Source organism: Rhinopithecus roxellana, chromosome 2 (genome assembly GCF_007565055.1).
Source record: "Rhinopithecus roxellana isolate Shanxi Qingling chromosome 2, ASM756505v1, whole genome shotgun sequence".
NCBI classification, from domain to species: Eukaryota; Metazoa; Chordata; class Mammalia; order Primates; family Cercopithecidae; genus Rhinopithecus; species Rhinopithecus roxellana.
In genome coordinates this window covers 145,472,484-145,490,408 of record NC_044550.1, presented here as the reverse complement: position 1 = coordinate 145,490,408, position 17,925 = coordinate 145,472,484, and the positions used below count along the sequence as shown (strand labels likewise).

The 17,925-nt window shown below is 35.4% G+C and overlaps 1 protein-coding gene across 1 annotated transcript in view; it reads right to left on the bottom strand.

Annotated features, from left to right (window-relative positions):
• SLC30A9 (solute carrier family 30 member 9) overlaps nt 1–17,925 on the bottom strand; it is a 106,614-nt gene that overhangs the window by 2,936 nt on the left and 85,753 nt on the right. Inside the window, exons 15-17 of the mRNA XM_010384874.2 lie at nt 15,063–15,228; nt 8,426–8,555; nt 5,587–5,700 (exon numbers count right to left, since the gene is read on the bottom strand). Of these exons, the coding sequence (XP_010383176.1) occupies nt 5,587–5,700; nt 8,426–8,555; nt 15,063–15,228 (410 nt within the window). The remainder of the gene's footprint in view (nt 1–5,586; nt 5,701–8,425; nt 8,556–15,062; nt 15,229–17,925) is intronic.

Below are 17,925 nucleotides of genomic sequence, written 5' to 3'. Positions count from 1 at the left end.
GTATTAAAAAATTATTTTATCTCTTAAAATATAAGTAATGAGGTAGGTGAGGCAGTGATAGTTATTTCTGTTATAATCTTTTCAGTTCTATTTGACTTTATAAACTTTGTGCATTATTTGATAAAAATTGCAAAAATAAATCACAAGGGGAGAAAAGTTTCTGTAAATGATTCAGTTAGGATTAATAATTCCTAGCTTAAAAAGTAATATCCTAGGACCATGTGCATACTACTCGTATTAAAAGCATCCAGTTATAAAAACAAAATCTGGCAGAATACTGGAGTTTTGCTCCAGCAAGAACACTCTATTGAGTGCACACAGGGATTTTTCTTATAACTAGTGTCGTTCAAGTGTGCCTGGGGGTACTTTCCTCTTAGATCCTAATGTGAGAATGACCAGGGACCTTTTAACAAGGAGAGTATGCTTTTGTTCTTAACCTAGGATTCCTTATTTAAAACCATTCCCTGTCTCCAGAACTCTGTAAACTCAACATGGAATTAAAAATAAAATTCTCCAAACAAAAGTGAAACTAAATTTTATCTTCCTACTCCAATCAACCCTTACCTATCCTAATATGACTTGAAAACTTTACCTGTTCATTGAAAGTTTGACATTATTCTATCTAAAAAGCACGATATAAAAAATGTGTACTAATAAAAGCTTTATCTCAAAAAAAACCCTAAAAATTGGCTCTGCTTTTAAAAATCAAATTTTCAGAGTAAACTAATCAAATTTGTAAAAATGTATGTGCACAATACAAGCACACAATATATGCTGAATGAATGAGTAAATATGATTAATAGCCTTAAAACTCAATGTTCACTGCCTAACAAGATATCATGTGTATAGCAGAAACCAGTATTTATTGAACAGAACTGAAAATCAATAACTGGTATCCAACATAAAATTTTCATTTACTTATTCAACAAATACTTTAAAATCTACTATATTCCTTACATTGCTCAATACCGATTAGGCTATTTTACACACCATGAGGATTTTATTCCAATACCTGCACAGAGTTAAAACCCAAATTACATGATTTATTTTGCAATGCTGCAGATTCATTAAAAACAATGCTATAAGAGAAACTGGAGAAACAAAGGCAAAGCAAAGAACAGAGCATTTAATTCAGACATTATTTATAAGGAATTTACAAATGCTACAGCAGTCTCCCAATGAACTAATTTCCATTAATCATCATGAACAAAAAACTTAATGGAGGGATAGGAGAAAGGTTTATCTATACTCTGAAATATAGAGATAGGACAAAAAAATGTTTAACAGATCAAAGAATTTCAAAATCATAACAAGATATATTTATATTAATTTTGTAGTTCCCATCTTGTAATACGGGAATCTACGAATTAGTCTCTATTATTTTTAACACCTTTACAAAGAACTATACAAGTTCTAGAATTTTTTTTTTTTTTTTGAGATGGAGTCTTGCTCTGTTGCCCAGGTTGAAGTACAGTGGCACCATCTCGGCTCACTGCAACCTCTGCCTCCTGGGTTCAAGCAGTTCTCCTGTCTCAGCCTCCTAAGTAGCTGGGACTATAGGCGCCTGCCACCACGCCCAGCTAGTTTTTCTATTTTTAGTAGAGACGGGGTTTCACCATATTGGTCAGGCTGGTCTTGAACTCCTGATCTCAGCTGATCCACCCACCTTGGCCTTCCAAAGTGCTGGGATTACAGGCATGAGCCACCACGCCCAGCCACAAGTTCTGGAATTTTAAGCCAAAAATATAGTCTATTTCAACACTCAATGGCATTACTCAACAGAGATGGCTCTACTGGTACAGAATTACATAAATGAGTGTGACCTTCCAAAATAATCCAGTAATAATTACAATTTAAACTTGGAAGGCAACCATGAGATACTAAAAATGAAGGAATATGCCAGTGAACAAAGTTTTAGTTTTCAAAAGAAAATCAGCTTATTTTCATGACTAGGAAAAACAATTACATTCGTGCATTCCCTTTTGGTTTAGCACCTCAACTATGAAGATGTCTTTTGACTTAAGATTAATTATGCTTTATCATCTTAGCCAAAGATGTTTCCACCTGAATGTATAGATTATACTTAACTTCCTGGTTTGAAAGACTTACATAATTCAAAAACATTATTAATGATTTAATAGCCTCTAGTTAAAGTACAAAGTTAGCTAAACAAAAACAATAAGGTCTGATTGTTATAAGAGTAAATATAGGTGAGAATGACCAATTTGTTGATTATTCTTAAATCTGGCTTCTGATTTCTTGTATCTACTAAAATGTAAAGCAAATATTTAGTCCATTATTTTCCTTGCCAGCAAAATAAAAACAAATAGAATAAAGAGCAAAATTTATTCAATCTTGTGCTACCTTGCACAAAAATAACCATCGTCTCACATTTTATATAGATTAGATGTTCACAAAGTGCAGTTCAAAGACTGCTGGGGTCCTGAGACCTTTTTAGGGGGACTCTAAGGTCAGAACTATTTTCAGAGTAACTCTAAGACATTCTTTGCTTTTTTTTTTTTTACTATGCTGACATTTCCTGATGGCATAAAAACAATGGTGGGTAAAACTGCTTGCACCTTTGCACAATTCAAGGCAAATGGCATCAAACCATACCAGTAGTCATTGTCTCTACTGTCCCACACTGGACATAAAAAAGAAAAAAAGCCGGTTTCATTTTTAAAAGTCTTTCATGAAATAGCAAATGTATCCATTTTACAAGGATAACCTCAACCCTCGAGTTCACTTTTAAAATCCTGTGACAAAATGGAAAGTATGTAAAAGTACTTCTGTGATTGCTTGAGTTGTGAGCTGAATAAACTGCTTTTTAATCTAGAATATATTTTTATTTGAAAGATTAACAAACTCGGTTTATTCAAATTTGGGTATTTGGCAGGCATCTTCTAAAAAATGAACAAAATGAGTCTTATTTCAAGGAAAATAACAGTATTTGTTGCTAATGATAAAATGCAAGCTTTTAAGTGAAAATTTAAGTTGAAAAACATACCCACCCCATTAGCCTGAGAGTGTACCCATATTTAGAAATGTATCAACATCTGAAAGATCTACGTACCTCAGTGAACCAGTATTTTCCAGAATATTAATTCATAATGTTATAGAATCATGGGGAAAGGATTCATTCAGAGTATAAAGATAGACCAAAAGATTTTAATATAACAGTGTATAGTAGAGAATTAATCTTACCCAAAGGGAGGTTTGGCTTTTGTTCTCCATAACCGGGAGGGAATTTCTAGGCCCTTGACATGTCCTGCCTAAGAGTGTCTTTGTTTATCTGGGGGCATTAGACACCAGACAGTCTAACAATGTGATATATGATGGGGGCCTTTGACCACACAGTATCTGCTCCACCTCTAGAGGGGCTAGAGACAAAAGGTCAGCCACTTAGGCAGTCAACTATGGAGCCTCAATAAAATCTCTGGTCAAGTCTCAGATGAGCTTCCTGGTTGGCAACACGTCATGCTACTGTCAAACTTCACTGCCAGGAGAGTAACACTGTACATTACAGAGAAAAGACAACTGAAACGTCATGTTTGGAACTTTCCTGGACCCTGCCCTATGCACTTCTTCTGTTGGCTGATTTCAATCAGTATCCCTTCCCTGTAATAAACCAAACCATACTGGGTATAACATGATTTGGTGAGTTCTAAGAGTACTAGTGAATTATCAAACCTGAAGTGCTCTAGGGAACCTCCTGAACTCACAGTTGGTATGAGAAGGAAGGACAGTCTTGTAGACTGTGCCCCCTACCTTCACAAGTAGCATATGAAAAGAGAGTATCACAATTATCTCAAAAGGCTATAGGAACAGTTCTCCTTTTCTTTCATATTCTTTGACCAAACAATCAAATCACTACGACAGAAGGAGAAGCAGATATGGGACTGTAGCTGTCTTCTACTAAGTCAGGCATAAGAAACTTTTGCAAAAATGTGAAATATCACTCTTCTAACTATGTTTTTTCATTTTGGAAAATATAACCATTTATATAAAAATGTGGGCTTGGCGTGGTGGCTCACGCCTGTAATCCCAGCACTTTGGGAGGCTGGGGTGGGCAAATCACAAGGTCAGGAGTTCAAGACCAGCCTGGCCAACACAGTGAAACCCCATCTCTACTAAAACTACAAAAAAAAAAAAAAATAGCCAGGCATGGTGGTGGGTGACTGTTATCCCAGCTACTCGGGAGGCTGAGGCAGGAGAATCCCTTGAACCTGGGAGGTGGAGGTTGCGGTGAGCTGAGATCATGCCACTGCATTCCAGCCTGGGTGACAGTGCGCGACTCCGTCTCAACGGAAAAAAAAAAAAAAAAATGTGGCCGGGTGGGGTGGCTCACTCCTGTAATTCCAGCACTTTGGGAGGCCAAGACAGGCGGATCACTTGAGGTCAAGAGTTCGATACCAGCCTGGCCAACATGGTGAAACGTCATCTCTGCTAAAAATACAAAAATTAGCCGGGCATGGTGGTGGGCACCTGTAGTCCCAGCTACTCGGGAGGCTGAGGCAGGAAAATTGCTTGAACCCAGGAGGCAGAGGATGCAGTGAGCCCAGATCGTGCCACCGCACTCCAGCCTAGGCAACAGAGTAAGACTCTATCTTAGTTAAAAGAAGTTATTTGTATTAAATAGGTGTATGTTTTTAAAAGTAAATTATAAATATTTAAAAATTTATCTACTTTCATGTATGATTTGGTAAATATCAATAACTATAACTCAAATAAATAAAATCTCTGTGGGGTCTGCAATAATTTTTAAAAATGGAAGACTCTTAAGATCAAAATATTTGAGAAATGCTCATCTAGAAACTTCAAAAATTGTCAGATAAAGCTCATGAACTATAATATTAACAAAATCTTATTTGAAGTACTTGTATTAATCTAATCAGATATCCAGATTCTCAAAGGAAAACTTATAGAGATGGAAGTTTTTTCCTTCCATTTTTTACAAAATTAAAGAATGGTCAATATCAACTGAAGAAAAAGCACTGCCTTCAACAAACTATATACATTAAAGATCATTTACAAGTTTTTATTCATTGCAAACAGAATTCAAATGCCAATAAATGGCAATTTGAGAACACTGAGACATTTTAAAAGACAACCTGATCCAGATCAGGTAGTATTTCAGTAACATAACCAATAAATTACAATAACCTCCAACTGAATAGAAACAAACAAAAACAGAAAATAATTTCAAATGGATTAAAAGCAAGATACACATTCTATTTTTTCTAGCTTTTGACAAGAGTCTAAAGTTTCCTTTTCATCTTTCTCTAGGAACTTTCAAAATGCTTATTTAATAACAAACAACAAAAATCCTTTGACTATTTTAGAAACTAAGCAGGCAGCATAAAATAGTGGTTAAAAGTGTTCCAATCACAATTTCCCTATTTCCTTGGGTAAATTATTCAACTTCTCTAAACCAGTCATTTTCTTGCTTATAAATACCTACACATTGTGGAATTATGAGTGGGTTAAAGCATGCATGTGATAGATGCATTTAGTGTCTGCTGTAGATTAAGTACTCAAAAAAATAGCTGCCATTATCATTATGTTATTTTTATGAATACATCTTACTTTCAGTTCCTTCTCAAGTCTATCTACTTCAGCTCCTAAAGTATCAATAATATTTTCTCCATGTTTAAGCATAAAGGTCTCTAGTTCTTCAGGAGTTTTCACTTCTTGAATTTCCTATAAAGAAAATGAAAACAGGAAAATAAATTTTTTAAAAACCATAGTGGTACACTGATGACTCCTTAAAAAAAAAAAACCTTATAACAAACATCATTACGTTTAGTGAACATTTTTAAAACTTAAAGCCACGGGCAATGGATTACCTATTTCCAAAACAATTCAGATCAAGAAAATTGAGTACAATACTACACAGAGGTAGCACTACAAAATTACTGGGGAAATAATATAGTCAATAAATAGTGTTAGAATAATTACTTTCCTATAAGAAAAAAAAATTTAATCCCTATCTCAGACCATTAAAATAGTCGAAGTGGATGAAAGACATAAGGGTAAAAAACAAACCATAAAACTACTAGAAGAGAAGATAATATTTTTATGATAATGGGATATGGAAGGATTTTTCATGCAAAAGAATAAAAAGCACAGAGGAAAAGATTACAAATCTGACATTAAAATTTAAAATCATATTAAATCTTTTGTATAACAAGAAAAGGAAGCTACAAACTGGAAAAAAATAATTGCATATATACAAGTAAGAATTAGTATCCAGGATATTAAAAATAAAGAGCTTTCCAGGAGTTTAAGACAAGCCTGGACAAGATGGTGAAACCCCGTCTCTACTAAAAATACAAAAATTAGCCGGGTGTGGTGGCGGGCACCTGTAATTCCAGCTACTTGGGAGGCTGAATTGCTTGAACCTGGAAGCAGAGGTTGCAGTGAGCTGAGATCGCGCCACTGCACTCCAGCCTGGGCGACAGAGCAAGACTCTATCAAAAAATAATAATACCATACAATAAAATAAAGAGCTTTCAAATCTATAAGTGCAATACAAATGAACTTAAAACATGGAAAATCAGGCCGGGTGTGGTTGCTCACGCCTGTAATCCCAGCACTTTGGGAGGCTGAAGTGGGCAGATCACGAGGTCAGGAGATCAAGACCATCCTGGCTAACACAGTGAAATCTCGTCTCTACTAAAAATACAAAAAATTATCCAGGCGTGGTGGCGGGCACCTGTAGTCCCAGCTACTCGGGAGGCTGAGGCAGGAGAATGGCGTGAACCCGGGAGGCGGAGCTTGCAGTGAGCCAAGATTGGGTCAGGGCACTCCAGCCTGGGCAACAGAGCGAGACTCCGTCTCAAGAAATAAATAAATAAAACAAAAATAGAAAGAAAAATCAGGGAGCAATGTAGAGGAAATCCCACTGGTCAATGAACTTCAATGTTTATTAACCTCAGTGCTCCAAGAAATAAAATTAGAACAAGATACTATTTCACACCTATGAAACTGGCAAAAATTTAATAACTCTATCAATACAATCATGTAAGAATATGAAGCAAGAACTTTGATATGCAATGATGGAAGTTAAATTGACACACTTTGGAAAATAATTTGGTAAGACCTAGGCAAGCTGAAGATAAGTATACCCAATGGCTCACCTATTTAAAGCTATCTATATATATACCATACTAAAGAAACTTTCATATATGTGAACAAGGAAACGTGAGAATGCAATCATGGCATTGTTTGTTTTTTTTTTTTTTTTGATGGAGTCTCGCTCTGTTGCCCAGGCTGGAGTGCAGTGGCGTGATCTCGGCTCACTGCAACCTCTGCCTCCCAGGTTCAAGCGATTCTCCTGCTTCAGCCTGCTGAGTAGCTGGGACGACAGGCATGTACCACCATGCCCAGATAATTTTTGTCTTTTTAGTAGAGACGGTGTTTCACCATGTGGGCCAGGATGGTCTCAATCTCAATCTCTTGACCTTGTGATCCGCCCACCTCAGCCTTCCAAAGTGCTGGGATTACAGGCGTGAGCCACCGAGCCCGGCCATGGCATTGTTTCTAATAGTAATACAAATGTCTATCAACTGGAGAAAAAATAAATTTAAATCACAGCATATTCATAGGATGAAATACTCTGTAACAATGAAAAATTGACTAGAGATATATAAATTAACATGGAAGAATCTAAAAAATATGTTACTATGCAAATTGTAGAGATGCATACAGTAAGGTACCATTTATACCAATTTTTAAACATTCAAAATGTTACACATTATACTAAAAAATGCTGAAAAGTATAAAAATCTGAATGGAAAAGACAGGTACCAAATTCAGCATAATGTTTAATTCTAGGGGACGGAAGAAGAAGAAGAAGATCTAGAAAGAGAAAATGGGGGCTTGAACTGTTTTTGCAATGATTTCTTTTTTTAAGACCTTAAGCAAACACACTGCAACCAAAATGTTAAGATTTGACAGGGGCAAGTGGTAACATCTGTGCTGTTCATTATATTCTCTTTTATAAATTCTCTTTTAAACTATTCTTAATAAAAAATTGATTCTGGAGTCAGGCAGATTTAAATTCATATATGACTCCATCTCTATGACACTACAATTTCAGGGAAGTTACTTAATTTCTCTGTGTCTCAATTTCTATATATGTTAAAACAAAAATGTTATTTCATTGTTGAAATAACAGGGTAGTTGAAGGTAAATTAGATTTAAAAAGATTAAATGCACATAGCAAGCACTTAATAGTAAGTTTTTTCTGCTGCTGTCTCCTCTGCACGCCTCCATAGTAAATATAAAGGTCTCTGTTAAATTTTGGAACCTAACAAGTTGAGAGCTAAAGTGTCTTTAAGATCTATAAAAAAATTTCATTTTGTTTACCTTAAAAGTATTTTTCTAACCCTCAGTTATGTAAGAAAATGAGAAACAAACTTACTTGTAACATTTGGTCAAAATCTTGTTTTTCCAAATATGATCTTGTAACAACTCGCCCATCAAAATCTACTTCTGCCTTAAATCTTACTTTACCTAATCCCAGATCTGTGGCTTTAACATCATGAATTGCCCTGCAATCAATAACAATGCATACAAATTTATTTATACATACATACACATATATATACTTTAATAGCACAAAGGCTTGAATTACTGGTTTTTTCCCTACTAGTTACGAGAATGGACTAAGACGGCTTCAGAGCATTCACCATTAAGTACCACCTAACATTTTCTAAGGTCTGTCCATTTAGCTTTTTTTTGGCATGGTATCACACAAAGGTGCAAACTTAACAAATATTATTTTATGGTAATTTACACATATGAGTTATAAAGCTTGTGTATTAAAAATTCATTAACTCTGCTGGCCGCAGTGGCTCGTGCCTATAATCCCACCACTTTGGGAGGCAGAGGCAGGAGGATCACCTGAGGTCAGGAGTTTGAGACCAGCCCGGCCAACAAACTCTGTCTCTACTAAAACTACAAAAATTAGTCAGGCGTGGGGGTGCATGCCTGTAATCCCAGCTACTAGAGCGGCTGAGGCAGGAGAATCGCTTGAACCCGGGAGGCAGAGGTTGCAGTGAGCCCAGATTGTGCCACTGCACTCCAGCCTGGGCAACAAAGTGAGACTCTGTCTCAAAAAAAAATAATAAAAATAATAATAATTATATATATATATATATATATATATTCATTAACTCTAAATCACTTTTCTAAAATATCATGTTATCTCATAAGCCTTTGCTCCCATATATCCATTTAACAATTTCCTAAATGCCATATAAAAATTTGTTTTAATTTATAATGGTGTTTTAGAGTACATTAACCAATTGTATGTTCACTAGCTTCTTTAAAAGTCTTCATACAATGCTGTGAAGTTCTCTATTAGAATGAGGTTAATAGTAACTGCCACATGGGACTGATGTGAGGAATAATGAGCTAATACATATATAAAATGTTTAATATAGTACGAACTATAAGGCAGGCATTTAATCAATGGCTTTCATAGGTGGATAGGGTGACATCTTTATTTTACAGATGATAAAACCATCCCAGAGGGGCATTAAGTGACTTGCTCAAGGTAATTCAGCTAGTAAACAGCAGACTAGGACTCCCCAGCCCAGCTCCTCAGATATCCAAGCCCAGTAGTCTTTGCATCATACCCTTCTGCCTCCCAGACAGGAAAGCAGATACTCAAGCATAGCTACTTTTCATTCCTCCTGCTCTAACCCTCAGGAGTCAATCTTCCCTAGAAACTATTGAGAAATTCTCTTCTTTCTACATTGATCACTGTAAGCTCTTTTCTGTACAGCTATATAAGAAATACTAAAACACTCTGAATTCTGAGGACATACAGATCTACTAGAAAAGCAAGCCTAAGTAAGACTCCAAGTATTCTTAAAACATTAGACCCTAATTTCTGAGCAATCCTGAGCAAGTTACTAAACACTGAGTCCAAAATTTTTTATCCATATAAAGAACCTATATTTTAATCAACCATCAAGGGTGAAATAAGAATTAATGTTTTAATATTTATAAAGTTACATGTGCTCAAGTTAAAACAAAACTTGTTCAGATTGGCCGCAAGAGGCTGTATCATTTATTCTTTTTTTTATTTCCTCTCGTGGTAACTCACAGAACATATTTATTCATTTTAAAAAATCATTTTTACTTTAGTTTTCACAGAGTATTAATACATTTCATTATTTGGCTGGTATGTAAATAGCAACTAATAAATATATTTAGATATACTTTTTCCTTATGTTCTTACATATAACTAACAACAGACAGATAACTGTTTGGAGGGCTCCCAATGATTAATCCTTGCGTCTATACACAAGCCCTTCTGTGACCCCCACTCCCTGAATGTGGGCTATATCCTACCAAATATGGCAAAGATATCATTTCCAAGATCAGGTGACTCATCTGTGACTTTTGTCTTGTTCACACTCACTCTCTATTGCTTCATCAGCTTACACTCTTTGATTAAGCAAGCTGCCATGCTGAAGAGGCCCATTTGGCAAGGAGGTAAATCTTGCCAACAATCATGTGAGTAAGGTTAGAAGCAGCCCCTTCCCCAGGAGATGGCTGTAATTCCAGTCAACACCTTGATTACAGTCTGTGAGAAACCCTGAAGTCGAAGACCCAGATAAGCTGTGCCCTGACTCCTGACTCACAGAAACTATAAGATGACAATATGTTGTTTAAACAACTAAGTTTTGAGCCAATCTGTCACACAGCAGTAGGTAACTAATATACTGTTTAAAAAATTGTATGAATTTTCTGGATTACTAACGTATTTTTTCCAATAATTGAAACCACAGATTTTCACTCTTCCAGAAAATTTCGAATTTGCTGGTCTTTCAGTTTATAGCTCTTTTTTAGACACTACTTATTAAACAATATATGCAAAATTATAAACATGTTTGTACCAACAACAGAACACCAAAATATATGATGCCAAAACTGAGAAGAAATGAAGGGAGAAACAGATAATACAACAACAATAACTACAGGCTTCAATACTTTCAATAATGGATACAGGCCGGGTGCAGTGCTCACACCTAGCACTTTGGGAGGCCGAGGCAGGTGGATCACCTGAGGTCAGGAGTTTGAAATCAGCCTGGCCAAATGGCCAGTGATGAAACCTCGTCTCTCCGGAGTTTGAGACCAGCCTGGCCAACATGGCCAGTGGTGAAACCTCGTCTCTACTAAAAATACAAAAATTAGCTGGGCATGGTGGCAAGCACCTGTAATCCTAGCTACTTGGGAGGGTGAGGCAGGAGAATCACTTGAACCTGGGAGGCAGAGGTTGCAGTGAGTCAAGATTGTGCCACTGCACTCCAGCCTGGGCAACAAGAACAAAACTCCATTAAAAAAAAGGATAGAACAATAGAGCAAGAAAGATAATTAGGGAAATTGAAGTCACTATAAACCAATTAAACCTAACAACCATGTACAGAACACTCTATACAACAACAGCAGAATATATATTCTTCTCAAGTGCATATGAATATTATCCAAGACTATATGTAAGGCCATAAAACAAACCCTCAGTTAATTTAAAAGGACAGAAATAATATAAAATATGTTCTTTGACCACAATAGAACAAAATAATAAATCAATAATGGAAAGAAATCTGTGCAACTCACAACTACGTAAAAATTAAGTAACATACTTTCCTAAATAACTGAAAAGAATAAAAAAAAATTAGAAAATACTATTAGATGAATGAAGATGGCACAATATATGGAAATGTATGGAATGCAGAGAAAGCAACATTTAAAGGAAAATTTGTAGCTGTAATTGTCTATTTTAAGAAAGAAGAAACATCAACTTAAAAGCTTAACCTTAAGAAACTGGAAAAAGAGCAAACTAAACCAAAAGCAAGCAGATGAAAAAAATAATAAAGATTAAAGCAGAAATTCATGAAAAAGAAAATAGAAAAACAACAGAGAAAGTCAATTAAACCAAAAGCTGGTTCTTTAGAAAGATCAAGAAAATGAACAAACCTTTCGCTAAACTGATGAAGAAAAGAGAAGATTCAAATTACAGAAATGAAAGATGAGACATCTGTACCAAAACTAAAGAAATAAAATGGATTACAAAGGAATATTATAAATAGCTGTATACCAACAAATTAGGTAAATTAGAAGTAAAAGACAAATTCCTAGAATACAAGCTACTTAAACGAAGTCAAGAAGAAATAGACAATCTGAACATATCCATAACAAGAGACAGAATTACGAATCAAAAAACTACCCACACAGCAACACATCCAGATAGTTGAATTCTACCATTTAAAGAAGCTGACATCAATTATTCACAAACTCTTCCAAAAAAATAGGAGAGAACATTTTCCAACTCATTCTCTGAAGCCAGTATTATCTTAATACCAAAACGAGACAAAAACATCACAAGGAAAGGATATTAATTTGGATTATCTCACATTATGTTACTAAATCTAATACTGATTTTCAGAATGCTCAACTTCTAATCTTTTTTTTTTTTTTTTAAGAGACAGGGTTTTGCTATGCTGCCCAGGCTACAGTGCAGTAAGTGGCTATTCACAGACATGATCAGACATGGTCATTGCACACTAGCCTCAAACTCTTGGCCTCAAGTGATCCTCCTGCCTCAGCCTCCCAAGTAACTGGAACTATAGGCGTGTGCCACTGTGCCCATCTCTCAATTTCTAATCTTGTTCCAATGAGATAGTTACTTTTCTAGATTAAACATATAGGGCGCAGAATATAAATCTAGTAATCATTAATATGTTTTACTAATTCAGATACGCAGGTCATTTTTAAAAGATTTAACTTAAAGATTTCAAGTATAACACACCAAAAAATCTTATTTTAAAGTTTGAAAAAATATATAACAAGTTAGTAGAAAACTGGGTTTTTAAAGATTTGTTCTTTCATTTCATTATAAAACCACAATGCTGCTGGAATTTCACTGAAAAGCACTATTAGAATTCTATATCTCTTCTTCTGATTATCTCCTAAGTCTCCAATCTTTAGTTTTAAAAATTTAAAAGAGAAAGATTATAAGAAAAATATTTAAAAATAAGTTAAAACAAAATCTATTTTCAAAATAAATATAAATTATATTTAATTTGGTAATCATTTCTCAATGAACAAAAATCTTTTTAAATTTGTAATTGCAATGCAAATATAAGGCAACTCTACAGGTTCCATATTAAGTATTTCCACATTAAGAAGACAACTACTTTAAAGATTCAATGCCATCCCACCAAGCTACCAATGACTTTCTTAACAGAATTGGAAAAAACTAAAGTTCATATGGAACCAAAAAAGAGCCCGCATTGCCAAGACAATCCTAAGCCAAAAGAACAAAGCAGGAGGCATCATGCTACCTGACTTCAAACTATACTACAAGGCTACAGTAATCAAAACAACATGGTACTGGTACCAAAACAGAGATATAGACCAATGGAACAGAACAGAGTCCTCAGAAATAATACCACACATCTACGAACATCTGATCTTTGACAAACCTGACAAAAACAAGAAATGGGGAAAGGATTCCCTATTTAATAAATGGTGCCAGGAAAACTGGCTAGCCATATGTAGAAAGCTGAAACTGGATCCCTTCCTTACACCGTATGCAAAAATTAATTCAAGATGGATTAAAGACTTAAATGTTAGACCTAAAACCATAAAAACCCTAGAAAACCTAAGCAATACATTCAGGACATAGGCATGGGCAAGGACTTCATGTCTAAAACACCAAAAGCAATGAGAACAAAAGCCAAAATTGACAAATGGGATCTAATTAAACTAAAGAGCTTCTGCACGGCAAAAGAAACTACCATCAGAGTGAACAGGCAACCTACAGAATGGGAGAAAACTTTTGCAATCTTCTCATCTGACAAAGGGCTAATATCCAAAATCTACAAAGAACTCAAACAAATTTACAAGAAAAAAACAACTCCATCAAAAAGTGGGTAAAGGATATGAACAGACACTTCTCAAAAGAAGACATTTATGCAGCCAACAGACACATGAAAAAATGCTCATCATCACTCGCCATCAGAGAAATGCAAATCAAAACCACAATGAGATACCATCTCACACCAGTTAGAATGGCAATCATTAAAAAGTCAGGAAACGACAGGTGCTGGAGAGGATGTGGAGAAATAAGAACACTTTTACACTGTTGGTGGGACCGTAAACTAGTTCAACCATTGTGGAAGACAGGGTGGCGATTCCTCAAGGATCTAAAACTAGAAATACCATTTAACCCAGCCATCCCATTATGGGGTATATACCCAAAGGATTATAAGTCATGCTGCTATAAAGACACATGCACCCATATGTTTACTGTGGCACTATTCACAATAGCAAAGATTTGGAAACACCCCACATGTCCATCAATGATAGACTGGATTAAGAAAATGTGGCACATATACACCATGGAATACTATGCAGCCATAAAAAAGGATGAGTTCATGTCCTCTGTAGGGACATGGATGAAGCTGGAAACCATCATTCTCAGCAAACTATCGCAAGGACAGAAAACCAAACACCGCATGTTCTCACTCATAGGTGGGAATTGAACAAAGAGAACCCTTGGACACAGGAAGGGAAACATGACACACTGGGGCCTGTCATGGGGTCGAGGGAGAGGGATAGCATTGGGGGATATACCTAATGTAAATGACGAGTTAATGGGTGCAGCACACCAACATGGAACATGTATACATATGTAACAAACCTGCACATTGTGCACATGTACCCTAGAACTTAAAGTATAATAATAAAAAAATAAATAAAAAAAGAAGACAACTACTTTGCAAACTTCTATCCTCATTATATCAACTTACTGTTCCTTATTCTAAAAATTAGAAGTATAGAAAATTTAAAAGGAAACTTACAAGGAGTTTCCTAAGTGTATTCCTTTTTCCTTCCAGGATTATAATTCTGAAAAGTTACAGACTAAAAAGTTCTGAAGACCAGGAATCCAAAACTTCCTCTGGAAGTATTTACAAACAAAGCATTTCTGTTTTTAAATATGTTTTTGTAAGCCTTAACAGGATTACTGGAATAAGGCTGACCTTACTGATGGGTCATTCTCCAGGAGTTCAGTGAGCCGTTGTACTTGTTCTGGCTGGATGGACCGCCCTAAGAGTGCTTCTGTGTTAGTGTAGATGAGGAATGCTGAGACCACGCCTAATAAGGTGCCCACACCCAAAGAACCTAGGCTGTCATACAGTGGATTGCCTAAATAAAGCACATAAAAAAAATCAGTAAATTAACATTTTATATTATTTCAGTGAACTTTATAGAGAGCAAAGAACCAGAACCGGAAATCAAGGCACTTGAAATTTATTCCTAATTTCTTTAATTACTTCCTTTAATGACTCCTAATAGTTTTAATATATTTTAATATACTACAAAATGAGGATGCTACAACTTGCTTCCATAAGAGCATTATGTGACATAATTAAGATCTACTTGTACCTGTCATTACATATGTGAAGTTTCTGAGCACAGACACACCAATACAAAAAAATGACATAATGAGGAGTCCATTTCTTTTAGATGTATCAGTAGCACTTTTCCTACACCAGACAGACAAAATAACAGTAAAATCAAAAGCTGAAAGAAACCATTTTCTGTGTCTTCTTCCTACTAATGTTCTGTAAGAGAATTAAGCCCTACAGAAAATCATATGGGTGACTCTCTTCTCATCCAACCAAGGATGATATATAGCTAGTATCATTCTAGATACAAAGGAAAGAACTTAATTCATTACATGCCGTAGGTGCCTCAATGTGGTACTTCTCAAAGTGTGGTTCCTGGACCAGCAGCATCACTTGAAAACTTGGTAGAAAAGCAGATTCTCAGACCTCATTTCAGGCCTCTGAATAAAAAATTCTGGATGTGGGTTTCAGCATTCTGTGTTTCCCCAAGCCCTGCAGGTGATTCTGATTCTAATATTTGCCTTAGGTTGTCAGGGCTTCTCTCCCAGAACCAATGAGAAAGGCTGATTTATCATCTATGAATGTATAAGTAATATTTATATAACAGACACCAATAAATACATTTTAAATCTTTATAATAAATTTTACACACGGCTTTTATGACTACAAGTCTTTTTATTCCAAAGATGAAATGTCATCAATATATTTAACTCTTTAATGCTTGACAAAACATATATTTTGCTAAGCTATAACACTAAAAAGCAAACTCGTTTATCTATACTAAGTGTTAAAAATGATCCACTTGTAAAACATTATCCATTAGAAGTTTTGTAATTATAGAGCTCAAAATCAAATACTGCTCTTTAGAAATCCAAATTTAAAGTTATTTTTATTTAAATATATACATTCATGTACTCTTACAGAAATCACAGGAATATTAGCTGAAAGAAAATACCTTTTTAAAGAAAACTTTTATGTCTTGGCATGTTATTTAATTTGAATAAATTAGCTAATTAAGAAAAATTTAATTCATGTAAAATACATTACATAGTTTTGTAAGTTTGATCTGACTGGTTTCTGTTATTATGTAAAAGAAAATAAATTATTCAAAGTTGAATTCTGCATCAAGTCACACTTTTCTCAAGCCTAAAATTTTGCTAGTAATTTATGTTCAAAAACAGTCTAAAACTAAATGGTCAACCAGAAAAGCAATCAATACTTTTACAAATATTTTGGATCACAATAAACATCAGAGAATGCTGGTTTGGTCTTAAAATGCACACTCAGAATGAGAAAGAAGTATTCATATTTCAGACTATTTGAAGAAACCCTGCAGAATTGTGGAAGCTTGTCACCTAAAATTATTTTAAATATGTAAGGACAAATACAGAAGAATGGAAGAAGTTCCTTTCCAAGAGAATTCCAACTTCATAAATTGAGTCTTTTCATGCTAAATGGTTCTTTGTTTTAGAAAATAAAAATAAAATAGAATTTCTGTCTTTTCATTTACCTGTATTGTATTGGCCCTCAAAACACTTAATTAGCTACCAAAATGAGGACAGAACCAACTTAAAGAAAGAGGAAGGCAACAGTAGTTATTATTGGCATTAAGGGTGGAAAAAGACAAATGAACAAGAGCCACAATATATGGTAAGTCCTCATTTATGTTGTCAATAGTTTCTTAGAACTGCGACTTTATAGGGAACAACATATGACAAAACCAATTTTACCATAAGCTAACCAATACAAACAACAGTTGAGGTCTGGCGGGGCGCAGTGGCTCATGCCTGTAATCCCAACACTTTGGAAGGCCAAGGTGGGAGGATCACCCGAGGTCGGGAGTTTCAGATCAGCCTGACCAATATGGAGAAAACCCGTTTCTACTAAAAATACAAAACTAGCTGGGTGTGGTGGCGCATGCCTGTAATCCCAGCTACTCGCGAGGCTGAGGCAGGAGAATCGCTTCAACCCGGGAGGTGGAGGTTGCAGTGAGCCGAGATCGCGCCATTGCACTCCAGCCTAGGCAACAAGAGCAAAATTCCGTCTCAAAAAAAAAAAAAAAAAAAAAAAAAGAGTTAAGTTCCTATGGCATATTTCTGGTCACAAAAACATTACTCAACTTCTAAGACCCAAAACATGTCTAATATTGAACACCAAAATAAATGTGGGCTATAAGTACATTTTAAAGAATTAATGAAAACTATGTAAAATAAGTATTTACCCAATTTTTGGTGAATCAGTGAGTATCGGCAATAGTGGTGGTGGTGGGTTAAATCAAAGAATAAAGTTTGCAAAGTGAAAATTGTAAGGAACACCTATTACCACCACATAATTCAAAAACAAACAACCACAACCATGGGGGCTTGCTGAGCGCTTTCATACATCAGTTATTGTCCTCTATCTGTCTGGCTATCACCTACTTGAGCCTATCCTAGCAGCTCATGACACAAGAAGGAACCAGACCTGGCCAGGATGCCATCCCATGGCAGGCCAC